At 60.0% G+C, this 27,167-nt stretch overlaps 1 protein-coding gene across 12 annotated transcripts in view; it reads left to right on the top strand.

Moving 5' to 3' along the window:
* Positions 1 to 25,662, top strand: part of BCL9L (BCL9 like) — a 76,625-nt gene extending 50,963 nt beyond the window's left edge. For 7 of the 12 annotated variants that reach the window (XM_057552428.1, XM_057552427.1, XM_057552424.1 and 4 more), the window contains 9 exons: positions 3,972 to 4,027; positions 12,659 to 12,760; positions 14,013 to 14,398; positions 15,073 to 15,192; positions 18,282 to 18,492; positions 18,651 to 18,735; positions 18,835 to 21,121; positions 21,560 to 21,841; positions 22,271 to 25,662. In XM_057552428.1, the coding sequence (XP_057408411.1) occupies positions 12,735 to 12,760; positions 14,013 to 14,398; positions 15,073 to 15,192; positions 18,282 to 18,492; positions 18,651 to 18,735; positions 18,835 to 21,121; positions 21,560 to 21,841; positions 22,271 to 23,364 (4,491 nt within the window). In that variant the 5' untranslated portion in view covers positions 3,972 to 4,027; positions 12,659 to 12,734 and the 3' untranslated portion in view covers positions 23,365 to 25,662. Of the gene's footprint in view, positions 1 to 3,971; positions 4,028 to 10,567; positions 11,783 to 12,658; positions 12,761 to 14,012; positions 14,399 to 15,072; positions 15,193 to 18,281; positions 18,493 to 18,650; positions 18,736 to 18,834; positions 21,122 to 21,559; positions 21,842 to 22,270 lie in introns of those variants that run through there. The other 5 variants (XM_057552422.1, XM_057552429.1, XM_057552431.1 and 2 more) reach the window with 5 other exon arrangements.
* Positions 25,663 to 27,167: the final 1,505 nt, after the last annotated feature.

The following is a 27,167-nucleotide window of genomic DNA, read 5'->3' as shown; positions in this document are numbered from 1 at the left end:
CCCAGGACTGGAGGAGGCCTGCAAGGAGGTAGGGGGCACTTCGGGGTTCTTTTTGGCCTGACGCCATGTTTACTCTTCTGGGGGCTCCTTGGTTGCTGGTAGTGAGGCACTCCAAGAGCCTGGGCACCCAGGGGTGATGGGGAAACGGCATCCTTTCCCTGTGCCAGGAACCCTGGGCACTGCTTGGTTGCTGACCTCGGGGGAGGGGGCAGAGGGGATGGCACCGTGGGAAAGTGGGCAGCCGTGGGAGCCAAGCGGGTACAGGCTGGGTGCCGCGGGCAGGGAGCCTCTGCCAGGCCTGCTCTCCCTGGGGTGGGGCTCGCTGTTCCAGGGACTGGCTCAACCTGTTGAGCGCCTGCCTGCTCTAGGTTGGCATCTGTGCCCCTGCCTGCCAGCCCCACCAGCTGCCCACCCGTAGCCCCACTGTGGGGGCTGCCCCCAGGGATCTGGGGCGAGGAGGCTCTGACTGGCCAAGGGGCCAGGATGAAGCTGGTAGAGGCTCCTCCAGGGGCGCTAAGTTTCCCCAGGTCCCACCCTCTAACTACCAGAGCTGCGGCTGGAGCCAGTTGGAGGGCCAGGTAGCCAGAGGCTAGGAGCTGAGGGGCAAGGTGAGGAAAGCTGCAGCACTAGAGGTGCTGCATGTCACTTGGATGGGCCTCCCTGAAGGCAGCCTGGAGTTAAGGCCTGGCATTTCCTCTGCTGGGTGCCAGGGCCAGGCCTCCAGAGCCCCACCCCCAGCCTGGCCTGACCTCCCCTCCCTGGGAGAGAGCTGCCGACTTTCCCTGGAGGTTGGGGGAGGGGCAGTAAGGGCATCCTGGTGCCCTGGGAGGAGAGGGGTGACTTCCTGGATGTGGGCCTCTGTTGTAGTGCCTCGGCCTCCCAAAGAGCCGCCCTCCCTGGGAACCCAGGTAGGAAGCTCTGGCTTCCCAGGGAGATGTCCCCCACCCTGCCCTGAGTGTGGGTGGTCCTGGGTCCCCTGGAAGGTCCCTGACCCCCTGCAGGCCCTTGCTGTCCTCCCACACCCTCTGACCCCCCGTAGCTTTAGGCCTGCCTTGGGGCTCTGCTAGCTGGCGGGGAAGGGGAGCCAGCTGACACTCTGTAGGGGGGAAGGTGGCCACCACCACCCACCCACGGGTCGGGGAAGGGCCCAGGTGGGTTCCTTCGCCTTCTTTCTTCTCTAGTCAGTGGCTAAAGTGGAGGCCTCTCCTTCTCTGCCTCCTTTCCACCCCAGGCCCTCCCTACTTGGCCCCGGGCCACCTGCCCCTCCTAACCTTGGTGTCTGGCCTAGTCCCCATCCCCAGGGGCTGGGATGCCCTCTGTCCAAGTCCCTCTTCCAATGGGCTGGTGGCCCTGCGCTAGCCTGTCTTCCCCCTCCCCTTCACTCTCCACCCCCCAGCCTCAACTGAGAATGGCCCTGAATCCAGCATTTCCAGCATTTCGAAACCAGGATTGTTTTGAAATCCCTGAGTACTTCTCCACCCCCCTGCTCTGACTCCCCTCCTCCCCACTAGCCCAGAATTTAGTCCTCTAATCTGACTTCATGCTGTGCATTGCCTGGGTGTGTGTGTGTGAGTTTGTGTGCTAGCACATGGCCACGTGCATACTACTCTGTGTTGTATGTGTGTGTGCTCGTGTATCCCAGTGTGGGTCTATCTTCTGTCTGTCAGTAGTTCTGTGTGACTGGCTGATGTCATTTGTGTTTCCCGAGCTCTCTTTGGCCTTCTCTGAGTATGGGCGCCTCTATGGGTCTTAAGGAGTCCTTTTTGGGGAGTTTGGGTTATTTTAAAGAGGTATCCTGGATGTGTGTCTTTGGGGGTTGTGTCTGTTTCTCTCTCAGATACACGTCTGGGAGTATCTGAGGAGTATGCGTGCTCGGGATTGTGTCTCTGATGCATGTGCGTGTGCGTACGTGCGCACACTCAGTGCGCTCCGCTTCTGTTGCCGCCTCTATCCTCCTCCCTCAGAACATGTCTGGGGTGCGTAGCCACAGGTCTCCCCATAGCTCCCTGGGACATGGAGTCCTCTGTCCTTTGATAGGGAGGTTTCTTGGAGCGAGGCCACGGCTTCTGGCCGTTCTGTGGTCCTTGGAGAGAAAGTGTGCAGTGGGGAGACTTTGGGATAAACTGTCCCCAAGGCTGGGCTCTCTTCCTCTGCCCTTCACGGACACCTGGCACCTTAAGGGATCCCAGTACTCCCAGTCCCTCCTCTTCTTGTCCTGGTGACATCGTGGGAGCTGTCACAGGGCGGCCCAGGGCTCTCCACAAAGGGCTGGGGAAAGGGAGTTAACCCTCCACCCTTGGGGTCACTTGCTTCATTGGGGACAAGAAACAGCCAGCCACATCAGACCTGGGAGCTTGGTGGCTAAAGTTCAGAAAAGTTGACTTTGCTAGCTAGGGGCAGACAGCAAAACAAGACAAGACACTCATATTTCCAGCCTGAGCAGAAGACAGAGGGGCCTGGAACGCTGGGGCGGGGGGGGGTGATGTGCCACCGCAGAAATATGAAGCGTTGGATGTGAGGCCAGCTGCCATTGTAGCCTTGACCCTGGGAAGTCCTTCTTGATGTCTGACCTTAATCGTGTTTTACAGGAGGGGGGTGGGGATTGCTAAGGGGAGCTTCCTTTCTTTCTTTTTTTGCCAAAGCAAGAGTTGTGTTAGTAGAGTTATGTCTGCATGGGATGCGGGCCCTTGGAACCCTTGATGCCTCGCTATGACTCAGTTTCCCATCCTGGGATCTCAGGCTATAATTGAATACTTTCCTCTAGAAGCACTTGTAGCAAATCAGTGAAGAAGAGGGCTGGGGCAGGGGCTGTTTGTTGGAGTCAAGGGCCTATGGAGACAGCAGCACGAGGTGGGCAGAGAGAAAAGTTGTCTGTTTATAACCCCCCTTCCCATGGCCTCTGGTCCCAGGACTCAGTGGGAGGAAGGGAGGGGTAGAGGCACAGGTTGGTACAGTGCTCAGTGACCCAGCAGGGGGAGGGCCTTGGCAAGGAATTTTCAGTTTGTTTCTCAATCTCTGTCTCTGAGACACGCACACACACGTCACTGCAGACACCTTCAGGAGATGAGCCCAGAAAAGTCACCCAGGTGGTGGCAGGGCGGGGCAGTACCAGATGGGGCCGTGTGGTACCATGTTCTGGCAGACACCCTGTGCTTGCCCCCTAGAACTGGAAGTTGGGCCCAGCGGGAGGTCCCTTCCCCAACTCCCCTGTCGTGTGCCTGGGAGCACCACAGGCTGGAGAGGGTTAAGTCTGGTTGGCAGGGACACCCCCCCACCCAGTGCAGTGAGAGAGAGGGAGGGGTGGTTAGCAGCTTGCTCTAGTTGGCGTCTCTCCCAGAATTCTTCGGAAAAGAACTCCCCTTTGACCCCCAGTACAAACTGAGCCCAGCCACCAGCCTCCCTCCCGCCTGCCTGTGGGAGCTTCACCCAGCCCCCTCCTACTGAACTGCTAAGCCTGATTCTCTCACCCTAGGCCCTCCCAGCCAAGCCTGGTCCCCAGGGGCATCTTCAGGGGACAAGAGAGACCACACAGGGACATAGGACCCACACCATTCTTCTCCTTGACACAGGATAACCCCGGGGTGGCTGGTGCTGGAAGCTGGGGTCCTCGGGCCTCCCCATCCATCCCTCCACCCGGGTCCTCAGGCCGTGGGAGTCCTCCCCCCTCTCCCTGTGGGCTGAGCTCTGAGGGAGCTCTAAGGCATCTCTAGCGCCTTCTCCTTTCCTGCTTGCAGGGGAGGGAGGGGGAGCTGTGCGGTGGGGCCGCTGGGTCAGGCCTGGCTCCCGGCCAATCCACAGAAGTCATGGAGGGGGGGTGGTGTCCAAGTAGCTCAGGGACTTCCTGGAGCTGCAGGCCCGTCTGTGTGTACATGCTTAGTGGTGTGCGTGCTGGGGGTGGGGCTGGGGCTCTGGGAGGAGCAGGGGTAGAGATTGCTGGCCTGGGGCTTCTAGCTGTGACCCTCTCTCCACAGGGAGCCCCAGCCCAGATCACACCCTTGAGCCTGAGCCCGACACGCATTATCCTGAGGTGAGAGGTCTGTGTGCTTATGTGTGTCCTCACGGCCTCCTCGCTCAGCTCTGTCTGCCTCTGCCGTTGCCTCCTGCTTGGCTTTTTGTCTCGGGCGCCCTCCTCCTGGCTCTCTGCCCCCACTTCTCCTTTCATTCTCCTCCCCCCCGGAGGAGAGGGTGCTGACAGCCTACAACCTGGAACCCGGTAGGGGATGGGGGCGGGGCCGGGGCAGGAAGGGTTAAAGCGCCACAGCCGCTGCTCCAGTGAAAGTCCCAGCCGGGGTGGGTGGTGGGGAGCCCCAGCCCGGTCACCCCTGGAGGGCAAGGTACGGTTTCCTTCCCGGTCATCCCAGGTTCTTGCTCCCCCTCGCCTGCTGGCTTTGGCCTCAGCTGGCTGAGTCAAAGCCAGGGTGGCTACCAGCCACAGTAATGTGGTTTCTGCCCTGGCCCCTAGACAGACAGACAGACACACACACACACACACACACACACACACACACACACACACACACACACACACACACACACACACACACACACACACACACACACACACACACACACACACACACACACACACACACACACACACACACACACACACACACACACACACACACACGCTTTCTCCCTACTGCCACCCCCACCCCCTCCCTCCCTCCCTCCCTCCCCTCCTTCCTTACTTAGCAACAACTCCCTGAATTCACAACAAACACGCCTGTAGGCTCCTGGTCTGACTAGGGAAAGCTGGAGAAAGCGGAGGACTGCGAGGAGGCACTTCTCCTAGACTGTCCTCAGGAGGGAGGGGCTTCGAATCCCCCCACCCTCCCTGCTGGAGGCCACCACCCCTCAGGGACACAGAGGAAGTGGTCCTTCCAACTTAGGCAATGAAAAAAGTGGGGGGCAGTGCCAGGTGTGGCTGAGCAGGTGCAGGGGGGGGGGCAGGGCTGGGACTCCACCCATCACTAGTGAGTCCCACTTGACCTTTGACCCCCACCTGCGGAGACTCTTCCTGCCTCTGGGCCTCTCAGCAGGGGCCTGTGCTGTTGTCAAGGTAACTTGCCTTGCTCCTTCCCCAGACTCTTAGGGACCAGGATGGGTGACGATGTAACAGATTGGGGGTGGATGGGGCTGGGGTGGCCCAAGAACTCTGCTCTCAGAGCCCCAGTGGGCCAGGCACCTGTGTTGAGGGGGTGGGGAGTGGTGGCCTCTCTTTGATCTCTTCCCTGGGCAGGAACTGTGGCCTCTAGCTAGGACCTGGTGCACATCGGGGTTGGAGGGAGTATGGAATGAGGGGTTGAGGCACCATTCTTTCGTCATAGCACAGAGGGCTGCTACCAGGGTGAACATGTATTGTGAAATGGTTAATAGCCCAGTTGCTGGAGTGTCTGAGTTCAAATCCTGACTCTTCTAATTTTGGACTGTGTGCCTCAGGCAAATTACTCAACTTCCCTGGGCCTCAGTTTTCTTATCTGTAAAGTGGGGATAACAAGAGAACTTTCTTGTAGAGTACTAAATTAGAGGATTAAATTAGATAATGCATGTGAAGCCTTCAGGACAGCTTGATGTTACAGAGTAAATGCTCAATAAATATTAGAGATCCTCCTCGTTATTATTAGCCATAGCTCTTCATAGGAACTCGTGGTGCTCCCGGGGGCTTTAGCAGGGGAAGAATTGATGGGGGTGAGGGGAGTGTGGACGGTGGGGAAGAGACAGCCTTTCCAACACTTCAGACTCCTAGATTCTAATACCCATCCAGACCCACCTTCTTGCTGCCTCAGTTTCCCCACTGAGGGGAAACTAACATCTTGGTTGCAAGTTTGCCAAATAGCCATGGGCCTGGAGAGGGGTCTGAGGACTTAGGGCCTGTCTCCCTCCCCATATCCCAGCGCTTCTCAGAGCTGAGCCCTCCCACCCCCATGCTATTAGCTCAGATCAGCTTCAACACCCCTCCCACCATCCCATCCCCTGATGCTCTGTTCCTTCACCAGGCTGAACAGCTATTAAGACACTCTGTTCTTAAATGGCTTAGATGGCCACCTCCTCTCTTTCCTGGCCTAAGGGGTCAGGGACCTTCTTTGGGGAGAAAAGTAGCAGTGTGGAGCTGTGACATGGATGGCAGCTGTTAGGCCTGCCTTGGGGTCCAGGGTCCACTGGATTCCCTGTACCCTGCCTGGGCATTTTCCCTGAGCGTGGCAGGGCAGTGCCCAGGCCTGTGATATGTATAGAAGCCCAGATGGGCATGCCTGGCACCTGCTGTACACAGACGGGCAGAAGCCCATCCTGAAGCCCAGAGGAGGGGTGGGGTCATATCAGCATCCAGAGGACACCCCCAGAATCCTTTCCTCTGCGGCGTGGGTGAGTGTGGGCAGGGCTGGGAAGAGTTCTGTTTCAACCCTGTGTGCCCTGGGGCAGGCCAGGGGAGAATGCTGAGTGACTCTGGGTGAGCAAGGCTCCGAAAAGCCCTGGGATGAGAGTCGGATGATGGAGGGGCTAAGGCTTGGGAACGTCTGGGTGAGGAGCCCAGCGCTGGGCAGCAGGAATGGTGTGCCCACAAAGAGGGAAGCTCTGCAGATAAGTGGTTTGGTCTTCTGGGGAGTGAGTGTCCAAATCTCTGGAGAAAGTGGATTCAGATGTGGCAGAGTGCCTGGGATACCAGGGCTCTTGGGTACCTTCTCTGGCCTGGTACCAAGGGGGGTGGGCTGGAGGCCCTGGGTCTACTCACCACCTCCTTCTGGGAGCAGAGGGAACACCTCCCTTCCATGGGCCTGGGAGTGAGGGCTCAGTGTTGGCCTGGGCCATGCCTCACTGCTGGGCTGGCCATGCCGCTTTTGCCCAGCCCCTGGGGCCTGTTCGTTGGGCAGGCTGGGGCTATTTTTGGGATCGGGCTGGGGCTCTGGGGCTGGTTTCAGATGTTCCAGTGTGAACAGGAGAAAATGGGAACAGATGGCTGGAGGGTTCCAATCAGCAGGTCCTGCTGGGAGCAGGTTATTTTTAGGGCCTTGTTAACCCTTTGGGGGCTGTGGAGCCACCCTGAGAGGGACAGCCCTCTCTAGTTGAGAAGAGCACAGGTCTTCTCTCTGGACCTCTACTTTCAGAACTGCTTGTCCCAGTTGCTCTTCTTTCCCTCTCAGACCCTCCACTCTTTAAAGAGGCCCATGGCAAGAAAGTAGGCTCCAGGTTCCTCCCAGCCCAGACCCTGCACGGAGACTGCCAAGGAGTAGGACGGGGAGAGGGGTGGCTGGTGGAGGGGACGGGACGTGGGCCACTGTTGAAAGGAAACTCCCCTTTGCTTTTCTCCTGGGGTTTTGAGACAGCCCTGAGGCTAAGAGAGTGGATAACTGCTCTCTGGGCTCATGCTCTGGGTTTGAGTGTATGTCGATAAACCCAGTGATGCCCAGGGGAGTGCTAGCTGAGGGAGCTGGGCTCTGTGAGGACAGAGAAAAAGCCAAGTTTTTGTACTTGATACCACTGAGATGACGCCCATGGGCCCCGATCCCTTGGATACTCAAGAGCAAATATCTTGAGAGTGCCCATCTTTACCAAATGCCCAAGGATTTGGGTGCCATGTAGGGTGTAAAGAAGAGGACACCATGGCCAGAGGTGGTTTGTTGAGGGCCGAGTATGTCACAGGCATTCTGCTGGATGGTTTCACTATTAGTATCTCACTCGATATATTGATCCTCATTTTGCAGATGAGGAAACTGAGGCTCAGAGGGCTGAAGGGATGGACAAGGTCCCGTCGCTCAGAAGGGGTGGGATGTGATTGGCATCTTTGTCGGCCTGACTGCAAACCCGGTTCTCATTCCACTGCATCACTCACACTGCCTGCCAGTGTCCGAGCCACAGAGGCCCAGGCTGACGGGACTGGGCCTCCTCAGGGAGCAGGTCTATGGAATGAGTGTAGGAACGGAGGCCTGGGGTCAGGGGACCCTGCCTGTCACTGCTCTCACAATCCCTTAAGCCCTTCTTGCCTGAGGGTGCCAGGACTGACACCAGAAACCCCATTTGGCCTTCCTGTCTTCCCTGCGGGAGGATCACAGGCATACATCCTGTCTCATCAGCCCCCACCCCCACCCCCACCCGTCCTGGCCCACATGCCCCTGCTTCCTGTAGGGTCACAGCAGTCTGGATGTCAACGTGGGCAGAGCTCGAGGGCCCTCCAGCTGCTGCTGGTGCCAAGAGTTTGGGCCAGGCCAGCGAGGTGAGGGCTGGGAGGATGCCTCTGACGCTGGCAGTACCTGGGGGAGAGAGCAGAGCGGGCAGGCGGGCTCTGGGTGAGGTCCCGCGCCCCATGGTGCACTGCCTGTGCCAGCAGTCTGCCTGCACTCGCAACTCCCACAATGGCCCCATTGTTCCCAGCCGCCAGGCAGTCAGGCAGTTTGGAGGAGGTTCCTGGGCCACCCCTAATCCCCCCCCCCAAAAAAAAGGGCCAGATTAACCCCTAGGAGGATAGAGGCCAGGTGAGGGCCCACAGGGAGCTACCCTGCCCATTCCTCCCTTCTGGGAATCCAGGCTTGGGACGCCACCTCCCAACACGTGTACCCAGTGACAGGGCATCTCTGGAGATCGGGGTTTCCCACAGGGTGGGGAGTAGCACCTAGACCCTCTCCCACCCCTAGGGTGGTGTAGGTGCCAGGGGGCAGGAAGTGCCAGTGGGGTGGCAGGCGGAGACCAGATATATTTGGGCCGGTGGGGCTAATTCCAGCCACCGCTGCCTGCCCTACTGGCTCCTGAGCTCCTTTCCTTCCTGTGAAACCAGAGCTGGGTTGGGCCTAGCTCAGGATTTCGGTGGATTTAAAGAGGCAGCACCACCCCTGCCAGCCTGGCTTCCTCTCCCCCTCCCGAGGTAGGGTCTGGGGCAGAGAGAGGACTGGAGAGCTGCTTGCTCCTCCCTTGCCCCAGGCTAACCCCTGGCCCTTGCCCCTGCTGGGGTACCAGGCTTTTGGCACTCCCTTCTCCCAGAGCTTTGGGCGGGTGGGGTGGGCGGGGGTGGGCTGTGGTTTCCTGTGTTGGCTGTTTGTGCCTGGCCCAGAGTGCCCGCTGCCTGCCTGGGCTTCCTGCCCTGTCTTGTTTCCTTGTGCCCCCCTCCCCCTCCCCCCCCCCGGGGGAGGCAGCAGCCAGAGATTGAGCAGTAGCCTTTGGGGGCACCCTACTGCCAGGCCGTGACTGCTTCCCGAGGCCTGGCCACTTGGGCACTGGCTACGGGAGCCAAGTGAGGTGACCTCCGGCTTGTCTAGGCAATGCCACTTAGTCCGGTAGTTTCCAGAAGGGCAGAATCCCCTCCAGAAGCACCCTGTTCAAAGACCCCAGACTGGAAGGTCTGGGGCCAGGAGTTTCCATGTCCCAGCAGGGTTAGGGTTGCCTTGACATCACCCTGGGGCTGCAGGTGGGGTGGGGCTGGAAACTCCCAGACAAAATGGTTGATTTGCATGGTCTCCTTTGGCAGGAGGTGGGCGGAAGTGGGGAGAGCTGCTAGGAACTAGGGTGAGGGGAAGGCCCCCCAAGCCTGGAAGTCCCCATACAGAGGGTCCCAGAGCAATACCTTGGTTCTTGAGCAGATTTCCTGCTGGGCTCTGAATCCTTGACCTCCCCACCCGGCTGAGTCACCACCTCAGGAAGCGGAAGTGACCTGGGTGGTAGAGGAGAGCTTCTAGGGACCAAGGAGTCCTGACACCCAGGAGAAAGGGGACTCGGGACCTTGTTGTCTTGAGGACTGCCTCTCCCCGAGTCAGTGGCTGAGGATCCCACCACTAATACTCCCAGCAAGTTCCTGTTCTTTCAGCTACCACAGGGTCCTAGCAGCCCATTTCCTCTCTAGAGGTGTCTGCCCACTGCGTGTGGAAGCGTGGGCCCTCCAAGCATGTTCTCACTGCCGCTTTGGGATGGTTCTGAGCTGGGCAATAAGACTGGTGGGCTGGCTGGTGAACCAAGGAGAGGCTCCCAAGGTGGGGGCAGCTGGAAATAGGCAGGTTGCCCTGTGGAAGCCTTCCTGGTCTCCCTCCCCCAGCTGAAGTCAGGTGCACTTTAACCCTTAGGTCACTTCCCACCCCCACCCCCCCGCACCCCACGTTGCACCAGGAGGGCAAGATCTCAGGCAGGCTTTGTCTCAGCAGCCTCCTGGGCTCCATTCTCATAAGGTCTGCTCCTGGCCTCTTCACTCAGGTGACTGGCACCTGCTCCCTGTTTGTGAGCACATGTCACTGCTCCCCACCCTGCCCCCTAGGAGGCAGCCGCAGCGCTGTGTTCCCAGAGCTCCATCCCTTTCCTTTCACCTATCTCAGGGGCTCCTGGCCTGGTGCTGGGAAGCCCCTTCACTCTGTTTGTTTAAAAACTGCACCCACCAGGAATCAGCTTTCCTGCCTCCCATCCCCAAGGTTTTCCAGGTCTCTTCCAGGGACTGTGAGTGCTAGAGGAGGACGGGGGTCTCTGGGATCTGGGGCAGACCCCTGAGGGGCAAAGGGGGGAGGTGTGAGATGGGAAGCTCCTGACTCATCTGTACTTGACTCAGCTCGTCCTGCCACTGGGTGGGAGCGAGGGGGTGGAGTCCTAGAGGGGAGGGCAACTCCAAGATTCTTCTGGAGAGGAGGCTCAGCCTGACTGGGTACCCTGGAGAGGACTAATTTTCTAACAGCCCCTTCCCAAATTATTAGATGTCCCAATATTTGAAGCTGTGAACAGAGGAAAGTGGGTGGCCTTTGCCCTGCCCCAACCCCGGGAGGCTGGGTCCAGTGACCTGTGGTGTGTGGGAAGCCCATCTGTCGGGTGCAGGCTCAGATGAGCTGTCATGACTTGAGGGGAGGACACTGCAGTGGAGGGGAAGCACCAGGGGAATGGGGTCTTGGTGCTGCCATGTAATGGTCATGTGACCCAGGGGCCTGTCACTTCCTTTTCCCAGATCTCAGTTTCCTCACTGTGAAATGGGGATAACAATGCTGTCGTGGCAGGTGGTTGGTAGTTTTGAGGATCAGCAAGGTGGTGAAGGTGGAAGCCTGAGACCCATGTCAGCCCCATAGGCCTGCCCCTAAGCCCAGGTGCCCTCCAGCTCTCCCCGCCTCAGTCCCCCCAACCCCCCCCCCCGCACCCATCCCGCGTGATGCAGGAGATGGGGGCTGGCAGCAGGCTGCTTCCCAGCCAGGCCCTGGACTTTGGAATCTTCCCCTGAGGAGCCTCCCTCCCTAGAGACAGAGCTGGAGCGGGAGGGGGGGGGGGGAAGGCCAATTGCCCCGGGGTTAAGTTAGGGTTAGACTCCCACAGGGTCACTGGTGTGCCCCCCCCAACACCGCCCAGGTCCCAGCCCAGCCTCCGGCAGCTCGGCAGGGAATGTGGGCCGGTGTCTGGCTGGGCCTGTCACCGGGACAAAGCTTCTGGCCCAAGACCTCCTCCTCTCCCCCCACCCCTTTCTGGGATCTGCGGGGGGAGTGGGGGGACAGGGCTGGGGGCGGTCGGGTGAGGCTTCTGTGTTTGTGTAAGTCTGTTTGTTGGTGTATCTATGGCCCCGTGTGTGTTTCTTTGTGACTACCGGGCTCAACTTTCAATGGGTCGCTTGTGGCCGGGCCTCAGTCTTTTCATCTGTTCAATGAGTCGACGCGCTCCCTCTCTGCCCTCTGGCCGCCTCTGGAAACATGCCCCAGGCTGCTTCTGTGCTCCTGCTTTGGCCAGCGCCTCCCTCGCCCTCCCGCACACCTCCGCGGGCCGGCGTGAGCGCGCCTCTAGTTTCCTGGGCTCCGTGCGTGTCTTTGTCTCCCCGTCCACGTGTGAGCTGCGAGTGTGTGTGAGTCAGAGTTTGGGTGCTGGTGGGTGCCAGGGCCCCTGCCTGGCGGCGCCTAGCGCTGGACCGAACCTCGGCCCCGCCGTGGCGCGCGCCAGGCCCCTCGCCGCACTTGGCCGTGGGTCTGTCCGGGCGGCGCGTGCGGGGCCGGGAGAGACACGCTGCAGTCCTGCCCGTCGCCCGCTCCCCGGCTCGCTGGCTCGCTGGCTCTCTCGCTCGCTCGCTCGGCCTCTCCGCTCTGGCTCTGCCGAAGGGGGCGGGGTGGGGTGCTGGGGCGGGGGGAGGGGAGGCTCCTGCATTCTTGCGGTCGGGGAGGAATCTGAGCCAGCGTTACTGGTCTCCAGAAGAGCCCAGCTGCAGCCCCGGGGCCCCGCCAGGCCTCTCGCTGCCCGCCCGGGCCTGCTGGGATGGGCACGGGCTAGGCCTCGAGCTGGGGACGGGGCATCGCCCCTACCCGCGGCCCCCTTCCCGCCTGGGCGCCCAGGGGCAGGGCTCAGCTCTGGGGGCGGGGCGCCAGGGGGTCCCCCGCCCCCCGGGTGAGGGGCGTGCCTGGGGGCGGGAGTCCCCCCGGGGGCCTGACAGACCTCGCGGCCGCCCCAAGCGGGCACTTTTGCAACCCATCCTTTTAGTGAATTCTGCCCCTGCGGCCCGGGGGGCCTTGCTAGAGACTGCAAGCTCCCTGAGGGTAAGGTGCGGGAGGAATGGGGATAGGACCGGCCACTAGGATACAGGCCCCCGACTAGTAATCCTTCTTTGCCAGTCACACCCTACCCTATCCAGTTCCCTAGTCCCAGGGCTGTTGGGTCCTCCCGTCTCCCCTCCCCTTCTCACACCCCCTCCCCAAGTCACAAGTTTTCTCTTTGGGGCTTGTTGCTGCAGTCCCTGCTCCAGTACCGAGTACCTGGCTGGGCCCTGGGCACGCACAGGGGCCGTAGCCCCACTGTGTGTGGGAACCATGAGGATCCTGGCTAACAAGACAAGGTGTGTGGGTGTCGCGGAGGGCGGGATATGTGTGTGGAGTGAGGGGAAGGGAAGGGCCCAGTGGTGATGGGACTGAACTGTGCAGGCTTGGAGAGCGAGCCCCCCTGAGTACCTGGCTTCCAGGCCACCGGCGGGCTAAAGGGAGGTCAGAATGGGAAGGCCTGCCCCGAGGCAGGACCCCACAGCTTTAGTGCCTGGGCCCAGGGGACAGAGGGGAATGGCAACCAGCTAAGCCTGCTGTTCTAGTCCCTTCCAGCCCTTTCCTCTTAAAAACGGTTTGAGCAGACCCCTGCCCACCCCACTGTCGGGTCCGATGGCGCCCTCTGGCCTCAGTCTAGCTGGGGGTGGGAGCTGGAGGGAGGGGCGGTGCCTGCCTCCCTCCCCTTCTCCAGGAGAAGCCGGCAGACAGGGCCAGGCGGCAGCAGCAGGACAGCAGAGCTGAAATAAATCTGAGCTGGTGTGGAATGAGGGGGGATAAATATCCTCTCCCGTGATGTGATCTTTCCAGCGGCTATTAATAGGTCTCCGGGGAGGGGGAGGCGGTGGGGGGAGCGGGCTGGAGCTTAAAGGGCCCGCAGCCTAGGCTGCAGGAATCCTTGGCTTCAGTCTGCTTTGCACACCAGTCCACTCCCCTTTTTTTTTCCTGTTCCTGCCTGCCGGCCAGGCATACTAGTAGACCCTCTTGAGGCATTCCCCTCCTGCTCTGGGGAGCTGTCTGGACCAGTGGGTACCGCTCTCTGGTGTGCTTTTCCCCACTTCCCCAGGGGAATGGGGCTGGGGCATGAGCAGTGACCCTCAGGTCCTGTGCCCCTTCCATGCTGGTGTTGGGACACATGGCAGTTGAGGTTTGGGGACCTTGGAAGGAGTCTGAAGACAGCAAACCCTTGAAGAGAGGATGCTTAAGTGTTGGCCAGGTGCTAGTGGAGGGGGGTTGCCATGGAGGCTTGCAGTCTGTTGGATGCTTGGGCTGGGGGTGGGTTGGATTCTGGCAATGTGAGGCCCTGGTTTTCGTTTGAATTGTGGGGATTGGAGGGCGGAGGGGGTTGCCCCATCTTCACTGCCCAAGGTGGAGAGGGGCGTCAGCCCTTCTCTGAGGAGACATGGAGGGGGGTAGGGGATAGCTGGTGGTCTTAAGATGCCACTCAGCCCCCACCTCCCCTACCACTAGGTGAGGCAGGATGGGGCAATTAAAGTCCAGGCATGCTACACCCCTAGCAAGATTAACTTTTCATGTCTCTTCCACCTTCTCCAGGTTACCCCACCCTAGGAGGAGAGAAGCTCCAGGGAGCCCGCCGCTGTCCCCCCGCGGCCACTGCCCCCCTGCCCCAGCCAAGCCAATGCACCCAGAAAATAAGTTGACCAATCATGGCAAGACAGGGAATGGCGGGGCCCAATCCCAGCACCAGAATGTGAACCAAGGACCCACCTGCAACCTGGGCTCGAAGGGCGTGGGGGCGGGGAACCATGGGGCCAAGGCCAACCAGATCTCACCTAGCAACTCAAGTCTGAAGAACCCCCAAGCAGGGGTGCCCCCTTTCAGCTCGCTCAAGGGCAAAGTGAAGAGGGAGCGGAGCGTGTCTGTGGACTCTGGAGAGCAGCGAGAGGCTGGGACACCGTCCCTGGATTCGGAGGCCAAAGGTATCCCATTTCCTGATCCCCAAGACCCCAGCATCTTCCACAGCCCTAGACTCACACTTGCTGGGAGACCATCTTTCTAGCCCCCTTGCCTAATCGTCAACGCCCACTCCTCTCCAGCATTTATGCCGGGGGCACCTTTCTCTTACCCCCATTATACCCACCCATCTGGTCATTCTCTCAGGATTGGGTGCCACCCATGGAGGGGCCACACAGAGTGATGGGGCCTCTGGTCTGTCGGTCTCGTGCCTCTCCTGCTTTCCCACCAGAGCCCCCAGAGCGGGAGAGGGAGGTGCTCTGGGGTGAGGAGCAGACCCTCACACCTCCCAGGAACCTCCTGGTATCCTGGCTGGTGGGAGCTATGGTGTAGGCACTGGGGCCTGGAAGAGTAGCAGCAGTTTCCCCCTCCCCCCCCAGCCCTAATTAGAACCAGTTGTGGTTGGGGATTATGCTGGGCTTGGTGCTGGGTGGGGGAGGGGAGGCAGGCAGCAGGGCTGTAGAGAGAAATCAGAAACAAATGGTGTCGTGGTGGGGGCCAAGGGCTGGCAAAGTGCCCACCATGGCCGGGGCAATGCCCCCTGGGGTGGGGCATCTGGGAGACGGGGCTTGGGAAGGATCCCGGCTGTGGGAGGACAGGGCCTCTGGGTACTCACTCTGACCCCTGCCTGCCTGGGCAGAAGTGGCACCCCGGAGTAAGCGGCGTTGTGTGCTGGAGCGGAAGCAGCCATACAGTGGGGACGAATGGTGCTCAGGACCGGACAGCGAGGAGGATGACAAGCCCATTGGGGCCACCCACAGTGAGTGCCCACCATTGCCAGGATGCTGTGGCCCATGCTGCCCCCAGAGGATAGCCGCCCTGAGGGAACCTCCCTCTCCTCACCTAGGGCTTTAGAAGGCGCAGCCTGGGAAGAGGGAGCAAAGGGTCAGGAGCCCAGGCTCCTCCTCTCCCATCTCACATCTCTGACTCAGTCCCTCCCTGCACTGTGACAGCTCAGTTGCCGCCTTCCAGGTGCTCAGTGGCCCCCTCTCCCTAGGGACCAGGGTGGGGTAGGTTGAACCTCAGGTGGCCTCTTCCGGCCACATCTACACCTCCTCCCATGAATTCCTGGCCTATGCTGCCACCTACTGGTTATTAGAGGGAGGGCGGTGAGGGTCCAGCATCACTGGGAGCTGGACTGCTGGCTCGGCTGCACAAAGCTGTGCTAAGCCTGGGTGTGAGCTGACATTGCCTGTGTCTCTGGTGCCCTTCCCTACCCTCTAATTGACTCCTGGCAAGTGCCCGGAGTGCATCACCAGGACGAGGAGTGGGTGTGGGTGGATACCCACCCCTCTCATTCTTGCATTGATCAGCATTTATTTGGGCCTGGCACTAGTGATGGGGGAGAAACGGACATACTCCTGCCCTTGGGAAGCCCATATACATTGATTTGATGCTTTCCCTCCAAGCTTACATCTGTGTGTGGGGAGAAACAACTTAATGCATACGAAACTAACCAGAGAATGTTAAATTGTGAACTTGTCAAAAGCCAGACTGTAGAAAGAAGGAAGAAAAAAATATGCTGGATACTTTGCTACTTTGTTTTATTTAATCCTTATAATAGCCTTGTGAGGTAGGTGTTATTATGATGCAGAGGAGGAAACAGACTCAGCAGATGTTTGTGGAAAGAGCAGATCATGTCCGTGGAGGTGGTGTATGGGATCAAATACTGAAGCCTCTGCAGCTGGCTGGCACTTTAAAGGTCATCTGGTCCCAGCTACCCCCCACCCCCACCCCAGGGGACTCATTGGTGGTCCACAAGCCCCTGGCCAAACCCTTCAGTGATAGATGGGGGTGGTCACTGCTTCCCAGGACAGACCCTCCTCAATTCACTTTTATAACACTAGACTGTGCCATTGTAGAAACATGAAAACACAGGGAAATCAAAGAAGAAATTGCTAACATCCCATACCTGATACCAAGGCAAGCACTTAACTGTTTTAGTTATATTGCCATTAAATTCTCAAAGAGTTCTTAATGGTAGGGCAGTATAATGTAGAAGTTAAGAGCACAGACTCTGCAATCAGACTGCCTTGGTTTATATCCTGGGTCTTCCACTTATTATTTGTGTAAATTTGGGAAAGGGCCTCAGTTTCCTCATCTATAAAAATAATCTTTTCCTCTTAGGGTTGTTGTGAGGAGTCAATGAGTTGAGACATGTAGCACACTTAGAACAGTGTTAGCTTTTTTTTTTTTTTCTGGCTGCAGTGGGTCTTTGTTGCTGCACGCGGGCTTTCTCTAGTTGAGGCGAGCAGGGGCTACTCTTCGTTGTGGTGCGCGGGCTTCTCATTGCGGTGGCTTCTCTTGTTGCGGAGCATGGTCTCTAGGCGCGTGGGCTTCAGTAGTTGTGGCTCGCGGGCTCTAGAGCGCAGGCTCAGTAGTTGTGGCGCACGGGCTTATTTGCTCCGCGGCATGTGGGATCTTCCCAGACCAGGGCTCGAATCCGTGTCCCCTGCATTGGCAGGCGGATTCTTAACGACTGCGCCACCAGGGAAGTCCCCAGTGTTTAGCTTTTATTGTTGTCATTGTACTAGAAGTTTCCTTATTGAAATAAAAGCCTGCCTCTCTCCCCATAACTCATCTCCAGGAGTCCTAGTTCTGTGTATTGAATGTGCACCTTCCTCTTCCCCAGGGCAGCCCTCACACATTGAGGTCAGCTCTCAAGTTCCCCCCCTAAACTTCTGGCTCTGTTATTCTATGTAAAACTGGAGAGACAGGGTCCAGAGCAGGGCCGTTATGAGGTAGGAGTGTTAGAGAAGATTTCTTCAAGAAGAGGAGCCTGCCCGTGGGCCTGCGGGAAGGTGGCTGCTTCCCCAGCTCAAGGGAGACAACTTGGGGCAGTAGGTGCTGTCACTTACTGTCTGCAGGCCAGGCACTTGACTGGTGGCAAAGTTCCACCCACTCACTAGACCCATGAATGACCAAGCGTAGATCTTTTGTAGGCGAGGACTTACAGTCAGGGCTGTGACCATGGAACAAAACCTCACTCGGTGCCGAGGATGGCCAGTCTACCTTGGCAGTGAACCCAGTATGTCAGGCTTTTGTAACTCTCTGTTTTCTAAACAGTTTTTTAGTTTGTGATATAGTTGTGAGCTTTCTGTAAAAATAGATTTCTTTGACCAGCCCCTCCCCCTCCTGCAGGGCTGGAGTTAGTGTTTCCATTTTACAGATGAAGGAACTGAGGCTTAGAGGGAGGAAGTATCTTGTTCATAAGGTTGCAGAACAGTTAGTGGTAGGGCTAGAGTGAAAACCATTCAGCGTTTGAATCATTAGCTGTACAAACTCTTTGCCTTCTCCCCTCACCTGGCCAACGTGCATACACACGCACAGACCACAGTGAGGGGTCAGAGCAGGACCAAGCTCGGGGCTCTGCAGCCCCTGCCTGGTGCAGACCCTGGCTCTGCACTGCCTGGCTGTGTCACCTTGGGTGAGTAATGTCATCCCTCTGAGGCTGTCACGTGGAGTATACGACAAGTGGAGTGTACGACAGCTTCCTCCCAGGGATGTGATGATTAGGTGGAATCACATCCATAAGCGTCCGTCAGGGTGCCAGGCATGCGGGAGCCTATTCATAAGGGTCACATTTTCCCTCTCCCTCCTCTCCACATGGTCCGCACAATTTCCATCCTTTTCAAAGCCTGGTCTAGGGCAAGTATAGAAACTAGACTAGTGAAAATGCCCCATTGGGGCCCCAGATGACCCTGTGGGCACGAGCTATGAAGCAGTGAGCCTCTCTGTCCTTGGGCATCTCTAGGATGGTATGGTAGTGACAGGGGCGGGTGGGGGGCTGTCCCCCCACTGGATCTCCTCTCTAAATCTGGGCCTCTTTCCCTCTCCTCTCTTGTGCAGATTGTAATGTAGCAGACCCAGCCATGGCGGCCCCACAGCTGGGTCCTGGCCAAGCCGCCCAACTGCCCCTCAGCGAGAGCAGTGCACCAGGCCCCCCGCATGGGCCCCCGCCAGGCCTCCGGCCCGACGCCCCCGGGGGTGGAGGCGGGGGCGTCCCGGGAAAGCCTCCCTCACAGTTTGTGTATGTCTTCACCACCCACCTGGCCAACACGTAAGTGCCTCAGCGCTTGTTTGCCTAGCACCCCTCAGCCTGGGGTCCTGAGTGAGTGCCTGCAGGGGGCCAGGGTTGGCTTGGGTTGGGCTGGGTGAGGTTGAGGGCTCCCTCCTGCCCGCCTCTCTGAGCTGTCTGTGCCCAACCCTCCTGTGTAGGGCTGCGGAGGCAGTGCTGCAGGGCCGGGCTGACTCCATCCTCGCCTACCACCAGCAGAACGTGCCCCGTGCCAAGCTGGACCAGGTGAGTGTGTCACCTGGCCTGGGCATGGTGCTCTGTGAGCAGCGGATTGGCCAGTGCATCCCCTTACCTGTCTCGTGCTCTGCCTTTGTCCTCTTGCAGGCCCCCAAAGTGCCACCCACCCCAGAACCGCTACCCCTGAGCACACCATCAACAGGCACCCCTCAGTCCCAGCCTCCTCCACTGCCGCCACCACCACCCCCAGCCCCAGGCAGCGCCCCCCCTGCTCTGCCTTCTGAGGGGCCTCCTGAGGACACCAATCAGGACCTGACACCCAACTCGGTGGGAGCTGCCAGCACGGGTGGTGGCACTGGGGGTACCCACCCTAATACCCCTACAGCTTCCACCGCCAACAACCCGCTGCCTCCTGGAGGAGACCCCAGCAGTGCTCCCGGCCCTGCCCTGCTTGGGGAGGCCGCCAGCGGCAATGCGCAGCGGAGCCTGGTGGGCTCAGAGGGCCTGTCCAAGGAGCAGCTGGAGCATCGGGAGCGTTCCCTCCAGACGCTTCGAGACATTGAACGGCTGCTGCTCCGCAGCGGGGAGACTGAGCCCTTCCTCAAGGGGCCCCCCGGAGGAGCAGGCGAGGGGGGACCCCCAGCACAAGCCCCTCCCGCCCCCCAGCAGCCACCCACGGCCCCGGCCAGCGGGCTGAAGAAGTACGAGGAGCCCTTGCAGTCCATGATTTCGCAGACACAGAGCCTCGGGGGCCCCCCGCTGGAGCATGAAGTGCCTGGACACCCCCCGGGTGGGGACATGGGGCAGCAGATGAACATGATGATGCAGAGGCTGGGCCAGGACAGCTTGACACCTGAGCAGGTGGCTTGGCGCAAGCTGCAGGAAGAGTACTACGAGGAGAAACGGCGGAAGGAGGAGCAGATCGGGCTGCATGGGGGCCGCCCACTGCAGGACATGATGGGCATGGGGGGCATGATGGTGAGGGGACCACCGCCTCCCTACCACAGCAAGCCTGGCGATCAGTGGCCCCCCGGGATGGGAGCCCAGCTGCGGGGGCCCATGGATGTCCAAGATCCCATGCAGCTCCGGGGTGGACCACCCTTCCCCGGTCCCCGTTTCCCAGGCAACCAGATGCAACGGGTGCCTGGGTTTGGGGGCATGCAGGGTATGCCCATGGAGGTGCCCATGAATGCCATGCAGAGGCCTGTGAGGCCGGGTATGGGCTGGACTGAAGACTTGCCCCCTATGGGGGGGCCTGGCAATTTTGCCCAGAATGCAGTGCCCTACCCAGGCGGGCAGGGTGAAGCCGAGCGATTTATGACCCCTCGGGTTCGTGAGGAGCTGCTGCGACACCAGCTGCTGGAGAAGCGGTCGATGGGCATGCAGCGCCCCCTGGGCATAGCCGGCAGCGGCATGGGGCAGGGCATGGAAGTGGAACGGATGATGCAGGCGCACCGGCAGATGGATCCAGCCATGTTCCCCGGGCAGATAGCTGGCGGCGAGGGCCTGGCGGGCACTCCCATGGGCATGGAGTTTGGTGGAGGTCGGGGCCTCCTGAGTCCCCCCATGGGGCAGTCTGGGCTGAGGGAGGTGGACCCACCCATGGGGCCAGGCAACCTCAACATGAACATGAATGTGAACATGAACATGAACATGAACCTGAATGTGCAGATGACCCCACAGCAGCAGATGCTGATGTCGCAGAAGATGCGGGGCCCCGGGGACATGATGGGGCCACAGGGCCTCAGTCCCGAGGAGATGGCCCGGGTGCGGGCCCAGAACAGCAGCGGCATGATGGGCGGCCCGCAGAAGATGCTTATGCCCTCGCAGTTTCCCAGCCAGGGCCAGCAGGGATTCTCTGGGGGCCAGGGACCCTACCAAGCCATGCCCCAGGAAATGGGCAATACTCAAGACATGTTCAGCCCCGACCAGAGCTCAATGCCCATGGCAAACGTGGGTACCACCCGGCTCAGCCACATGCCCCTGCCTCCTGCATCCAATCCTCCCGGCTCTGTGCATTCAGCCCCAAACCGGGGGCTGGGCAGACGGCCTTCAGACCTCACCATCAGTATTAATCAGATGGGCTCACCGGGCATGGGGCATCTGAAGTCGCCCACCCTTAGCCAGGTACACTCACCCCTGGTCACCTCGCCCTCCGCCAACCTCAAGTCACCCCAGACTCCCTCACAGATGGTGCCCTTGCCTTCGGCCAACCCGCCAGGACCTCTCAAGTCACCCCAGGTCCTCAGCTCCTCTCTCAGCGTCCGTTCGCCCACCGGCTCGCCCAGCAGGCTCAAGTCTCCCTCCATGGCGGTGCCTTCTCCAGGCTGGGTCGCCTCGCCCAAGACAGCCATGCCCAGCCCCGGAGTCCCCCAGAACAAGCAGCCGCCTCTGAACATGAACTCTTCCAGCACCCTGGGCAACATGGAGCAGAGTGAGTCAACGGGGCCGGGCAAGTGGGCCCTGGCCTCTGGCGCTGGGAGCCTCCCCGGTGGGAGTATTCTTGCTGGGCCAGGGGAGTGGGTTAAGGCATCCGTGCCGGGGCCCAGAGGTGGACGGCTCTGCTCGCGGGGCAGACGCTGGCAGCTGTGTGTGAGCTTTCACAGGGAGCTCCACGTTCATCTCCCAGGCATTTCAAGGGGGTCATATTTGGGATCTCCCCACTGCCCGGGGCCCTGAGGCTGCAGGAACCGCTTGGAGACAGGTGGGCTGTAGTGACAGTGGGGGGCCTGTGTTGAGTGGGACATCTGTGCCTGGAGGAGTCAGGTGGAGGTTTGGGAGCTGACATCTTGTTAAGCCCCCAGTGTGAGCAGCCAAATTCATCTTCCCCTCCCCAGTCACCCCTGCTCTTTCTGTCTCCCCGCTTCTGTAGGTGCCCTCCCGCCTAGCGGCCCCCGGAGCAACTCCTCAGCGCCTCCCGCCAACCCTCCCAGCGGCCTCATGAACCCCAGCCTGCCATTCACTTCCTCCCCAGACCCCACGCCTTCCCAGAACCCCCTGTCACTGATGATGTCCCAGATGTCCAAGTACGCCATGCCCAGCTCCACCCCGCTCTACCACAATGCCATCAAGACCATCGCCACCTCAGACGACGAGCTGCTGCCCGACCGGCCCCTGCTCCCCCCGCCACCACCACCGCAGGGCTCTGGGCCAGGTGCGGGGACAGGGAGGGGCCGCGGGGAGAAGAGCTGATGCAGGCACTGGGCGTGGGAAGAGTTGCCACGGCCAGCAGCTGCCCCTGCGGTCCTGCTGGCTTTTTTGCGCTTCCAAAGAGCCCTGGGTGTGGAGTGGGGGGGGTGTCCCAGGACACAGTTCCCACTCGTCGCTCAGTGAAGCCAAGCCCGGAAAGCTGGAGTGGTCTTTCCACCTACTGATGTGTCCCTGGCCGGCTGGGCCAGAGCTTGGGCCTCTTGGCTTCTCAACTAAGTGCCTGGAGTCCCTTCCCTCGTAGCTAGGGCAAGCCAATGGTGAAAGCCCTCAGCCCGAGTACCAGCCTGGCTGGGGAGTGGGGAAGGACTGAGTTCTGCACCCTCCCCCAGCTGGGCACACACAGTTCCTGACCCCCATTTCTCTTTCCCCGCAGGGATCAGCAATAACCAGCCCACCCAGATGCACCTGAACTCAGCTGCTGCCCAGAGCCCCATGGGCATGAACCTGCCAGGCCAGCAGCCCCTGTCCCATGACCCCCCACCTACCATGTTGCCCTCCCCCACCCCTCTGGGCTCCAACATTCCACTGCACCCCAATGCACAAGGGACAGGAGGGCCCCCTCAGAACTCGATGATGATGGCTCCAGGGGGCCCAGACTCCCTGAATGCCCCCTGCGGCCCTGTGCCTAACTCCTCCCAGATGCTGCCCTTTCCCCCTCGGCTGCAGCAGCCCCACGGTGCCATGGCCCCTAGTGGGGGCGGGGGCGGGGGACCCGGCCTGCAGCAGCACTACCCTTCAGGCATGGCCCTGCCCCCAGAGGACCTGCCCAGCCAGCCGCCAGGCCCCCTGCCCCCCCAGCAGCACCTGATGGGCAAAAGCATGGCCGGCCGCATGGGCGACGCGTACCCCCCGGGCGTGCTCCCCGGGGTGGCGTCAGTGCTGAACGACCCTGAGCTGAGCGAGGTGATCCGGCCCACCCCGACGGGGATCCCCGAGTTCGACTTGTCCAGGATCATCCCCTCGGAGAAGCCAAGCAGCACCCTCCAGTACTTCCCCAAGAGTGAGAACCAGCCCCCCAAGGCCCAGCCCCCCAATCTGCATCTCATGAACCTGCAGAACATGATGGCGGAGCAGACCCCCTCCCGGCCCCCCAACCTCCCAGGCCAGCAGGGCGTCCAGCGGGGGCTCAACATGTCCATGTGCCACCCCGGACAGATGTCCTTGCTGGGCAGGACAGGTGTGCCCTCACAGCAGGGCATGGTGCCCCATGGCCTGCACCAGGGGGTCATGGCCCCTCCACAAGGCCTCATGACCCAGCAGAATTTCATGCTGATGAAGCAGCGGGGCGTGGGCGGTGAGGTCTACAGCCAGCCCCCCCACATGCTCCCCCCGCAGGGCTCTCTCATGGGCCCCCCGCCCCAGCAGAACCTCATGGTGTCCCACCCGCTGCGGCAGCGCAGTGTGTCTCTGGACAGCCAGATGGGCTACCTCCCGGCTCCGGGCGGCATGGCCAACCTGCCCTTCTAGCAGTCCCCGTGGGGGCTGGAGCTGGGGCGATACTGCAAATAGGATAACCTTAAGAAAGTTTCTTCCCCTTCGGTGTTGGGATGGCCTGGGTCAAGGGGTGGGGTGGAGGGGGTGGGAGGGGGCTTGTGTGGGGAGTGGCATTTGTGGAAACCAGATGTGCTGGCAGCTTAGGGGGAAGTGGCAGAGTGGGGTGGGGGATTTGGGATGGGGGTTGGTCCCATTTCGGCTGCCAGGACTGCCCCTCCCCCTCGCCCCCCCCACTCCAGTCCTACGGAGCCTCGATTTTCCCTCTTTCTCTGCGTCCACCCTCTTCAGCTTTGCTTTCAGAGCCCTGTATCTAATCCTTGGCAGGGAGCAGGAGAGGAGAGGTCTGTCTCCCTCTCCCTCCCCTTCCTGCTGCTGTCTCCTCCGGGAGCTTCACTTTCCTCCTCTTGGTTTCTCTGCCCACCCCCCCACCCCCGTTTTTCCTTCTGTCTTCTCCTGCCTCAGTTCCTCTCCCTGATGATGTGGCTGACCCCCTCTCCCACCCCAACCTGCAGGCGGCTGGCCAGGTGGGCAGGCGCCAGCTGTAGCTGTAAATAGAGCGCTGCGCTTTTGTGCCGGTTTGTGTGTGTGCTGTATTTCTGTGTTTTGATAGAAGTCACACAAAAAAAGGATAAAAGAAACCCTTCCCCCCTTTTTCAAATGATTGCCCCTTCCATTCCCCTGGACCCAGGGGCACGCAGTCTGACACACCTACCCGCTGTGGCAGTGTCTTTGGGTCCATAAAGGGTACCATTCCGGTCCCCTCCCCCCAGTGGTGAAATGACATAGCTACATCCACACCTAAACTGAGGTCAGACCACCTAGGCTTCCACCTGGTGAGGCCCAGCAGGGCTGAGACCCCCCAGGGCGGCAGCCTGTCTGCTGCTGAGTGATTCAGGAGAACGCGTGCATGTGCATGTGTGTTTGCCCCACAGAGGTGACACGGGGCCCTGGCTTCCTAGCTGTGGATGTCTGGTGTCCCCTGCTGCTACATCTTAGCCAGAACTTGAAGTCCTTGGTCCCCAGTCTGGGATGAAGGCAAGGAGGACGAGGCGGAGACTGTGTGGCCCCCTCGTGTGGAGCAGTGGAGGGGTGGCCCGGGGGGCCAGATGGTCCTGTGCCCGCTGCAGTGGCTCTGGGCCAGGTAGCCCCCAGGGCCATGACTCTTCCAGAGGCTACCACCTACTTCCTTATCACCAAAGGAGGAAAGGAAAAGGGTTTGGCCAAGTCCGTCTGTCTCCCTCCAGCCTCCACCCGCTGAGGATGGAATAGAGAAAGTGTTGGATGCGGAGCAGGAGAGCGTCTTCCCGCTCCTCTCTGCTGTCCGGTCACTGGCAAGGTCCCTCTGCCCAGAGCTCAGGGCTCTGTGCCCACCCAGGCGCAGCCACTGCCTTCCCCTCAGCCCCCAGCTCTTTCCCATACGAGCTCCCCACCGCCTCTGGTCAGAGCTGAAGCCATACACGATTGGGTGTTTTGCCCCCCTCAGCCCCAGGAGTAAAACACTTCTCCTTTTCTCACTTCCTTTCCTGCCTTGTGAGGTGGCAGGGCAGTTACCTGGCTGAGGCCTTTCGGACCGCACCTCCAGGGCCAAGGGCCATTTCTAGACAAGGTGTCTTCTGCCGTGGCCCCGTCCCCAGCCTTCCTGACCTGAGGGCCTGGTCTCCCATTGGCAGCTGTGATACAAAGGGAATTTGTCCCCAGTTCTCCCAGTCTGGTGCTGTCCTCAGTACCCCGTCAGCCAGGTCAAGTGCTTCCTCCGGGGCTGGCTGCGAGCTCCTGCCTCCCCCAGCCCCTCCCAGGGGCCAGGGCCTGGTCCCCCGTGTTCAGGGGCCACCTGCCCTCAATCCTGCCAGACACGTTCCCACCCTGTCTCAACCCGGGCCTCGTGCCCTTGAGTCCCCCACCCATGACCCAAGACTCCCCAAACCGACTCTTAAGTGTTTCCTGCGCAGAGGAGAGACGGGTCAGACTGAAAAGGGCCTGATGCCCTCCCCCTCCCCCACTCCTCCCACCTCTGCCACCAGACTAGCTTTCCAAGGTGAATTCCACAGGCCAGCTACTTCCCTCCATCCATGGCCACACCCCCAGCCATTTTGTACCATTATATAAATATATATATAAATATAAATATATAAATACAATATGTGAAGACATCTTCTTGGTTTTTATTTTGAAACAATTTTTAGGCTTGTTCCGGGGGTCTCTGTGCTGCCTGTACTGTATTGACCTGTTTTATAGGTGCCTTTTTATTAAAAAGAGAAAATTAAAAATCCAGTTTCTTGCTGTCTTGCTTCCGTGTCTGGCTCCTCCGCTGCCCAACTTACTATTGGGTGCTGGGAGGAAAAAGGGGCCCCAGGGATTCCCTGGTGTTCCACGGTGAAGACCTAGTCCCCTGGGTCACAGCTCTGATCTCCCCTGCGGGAGCCTCTTAGGGACCTTGGCTGACTGGCTTGAGTGGGCTTGGGCAACCGATGTGTGCCCTTAGCAACTACAGGGGTCCCTGATGTCTCATTCTAGGCAGACCAGAGGCTGGGGAGGAGGCAGGGAGAGCCCTCCCCGGGCAGGGGGCAGGCGGGCGCAGAGCGGCTTCCTGCGGTTCCATCTGAGTGGTATCCTCTCGGGGCAGCGCCCAGCTTCCTGGAGCCTGGGGACTTCCCTGCCTAGGCCTGCTTGTCACACTGCCCAGCCCAAGGGGATGCCTTGCGGCTCTTGCTGAGGCCCAGAGAGATGGCCTGGCCTGCAGGCAAGGGGCTGGATGAGATGACCCCCAGGGACCCCTTAGGTCTGTCTCTTTCCTCAGGAGGTCTCCATCTCTGCTCCGTGGTCAGATTCTCTCTGTGGGTCCAGGAGTTTCCCCTGGCTGTGTAGTTTGCGGGGAGAGGGACAGGGAAGAACGCGTCTGTCCCCTTCCCCATCGGTGCCCAGACCCACCAGGGCCCTGGACCCTGCTGCCCCTGGCCCACCCTGGGAGCTCTCCACCCTGGGCAGAGAAGACAGCTGGCTTTGGTTAATACTTGTTCATCCTTGGAGCTGGGGAAGGAGAAACTTTCCTTCCCTTGGTTGGGCCCCTCTCTGCTGACCTTAGTCCTTCTCTAGGATGCTGGCTGGTCTCTGAGGGCGCCTGGAGTCTGCCTCAGGCTGCAGACCTCCCAGGGCCCAGTGACGTGGGGCTGGCCCGGTGCCATTTGGGTCAGAGCCAGGGGCAGCCACCTGGACCGGGTCATCCTGAGCTTCCTGCTTGGTCAAGATGCTGCACGTCTGGTGACCTGAAAGAATGTCTGTGCTTGTTCGGCACTGAGACATGTTAAGGCCCCAGTCTGTTGCCAGCTGGCCTTTCCTCAGCCTTAACCTCCATCCATCCCCTGGTGCTCAGCCGCTTGTTACTTTTGGCAGGTGAGCTGGGAGGAGAGGTGGGTGGTTGTGGAGGTCGGTGGTCCATAAGATGATGGAGTACATTCTGGAAGGGGAATGACTTTCCCTATTGACAGGGGCAGAAGTAAAATTTGTTTCTTGAGCTTTAGATGGTTAGGATGAGAGAAGGTAAATGTGGTCCTCTCAGCCCAAAGTGATGCAGACGAGCACAGGTATCCTTTGCTTTGCCCTTGGGCTACTTTCCCTTCCCTGCACCCCAGCCTAGACCCGGGGCTGGGAGAAGAGCTGGCGGGGACGTCCCAGAAAGAGGGGTTGGTTCCTCCAGCTGCCCCATGTGAGGACACTGGCCAAGGCGAGCTCTTAGGATCCCAGATCCTGTTGGAAGGAGTTCGAGCATCACTGCCTGC

The sequence above is a fragment of the Balaenoptera acutorostrata genome, chromosome 9, assembly GCF_949987535.1.
Source record: "Balaenoptera acutorostrata chromosome 9, mBalAcu1.1, whole genome shotgun sequence".
Lineage (NCBI taxonomy): Eukaryota > Metazoa > Chordata > Mammalia > Artiodactyla > Balaenopteridae > Balaenoptera > Balaenoptera acutorostrata.
Note: the sequence above shows the minus strand (reverse complement) of the source record. Positions and strands in the feature narration are given on the sequence as shown.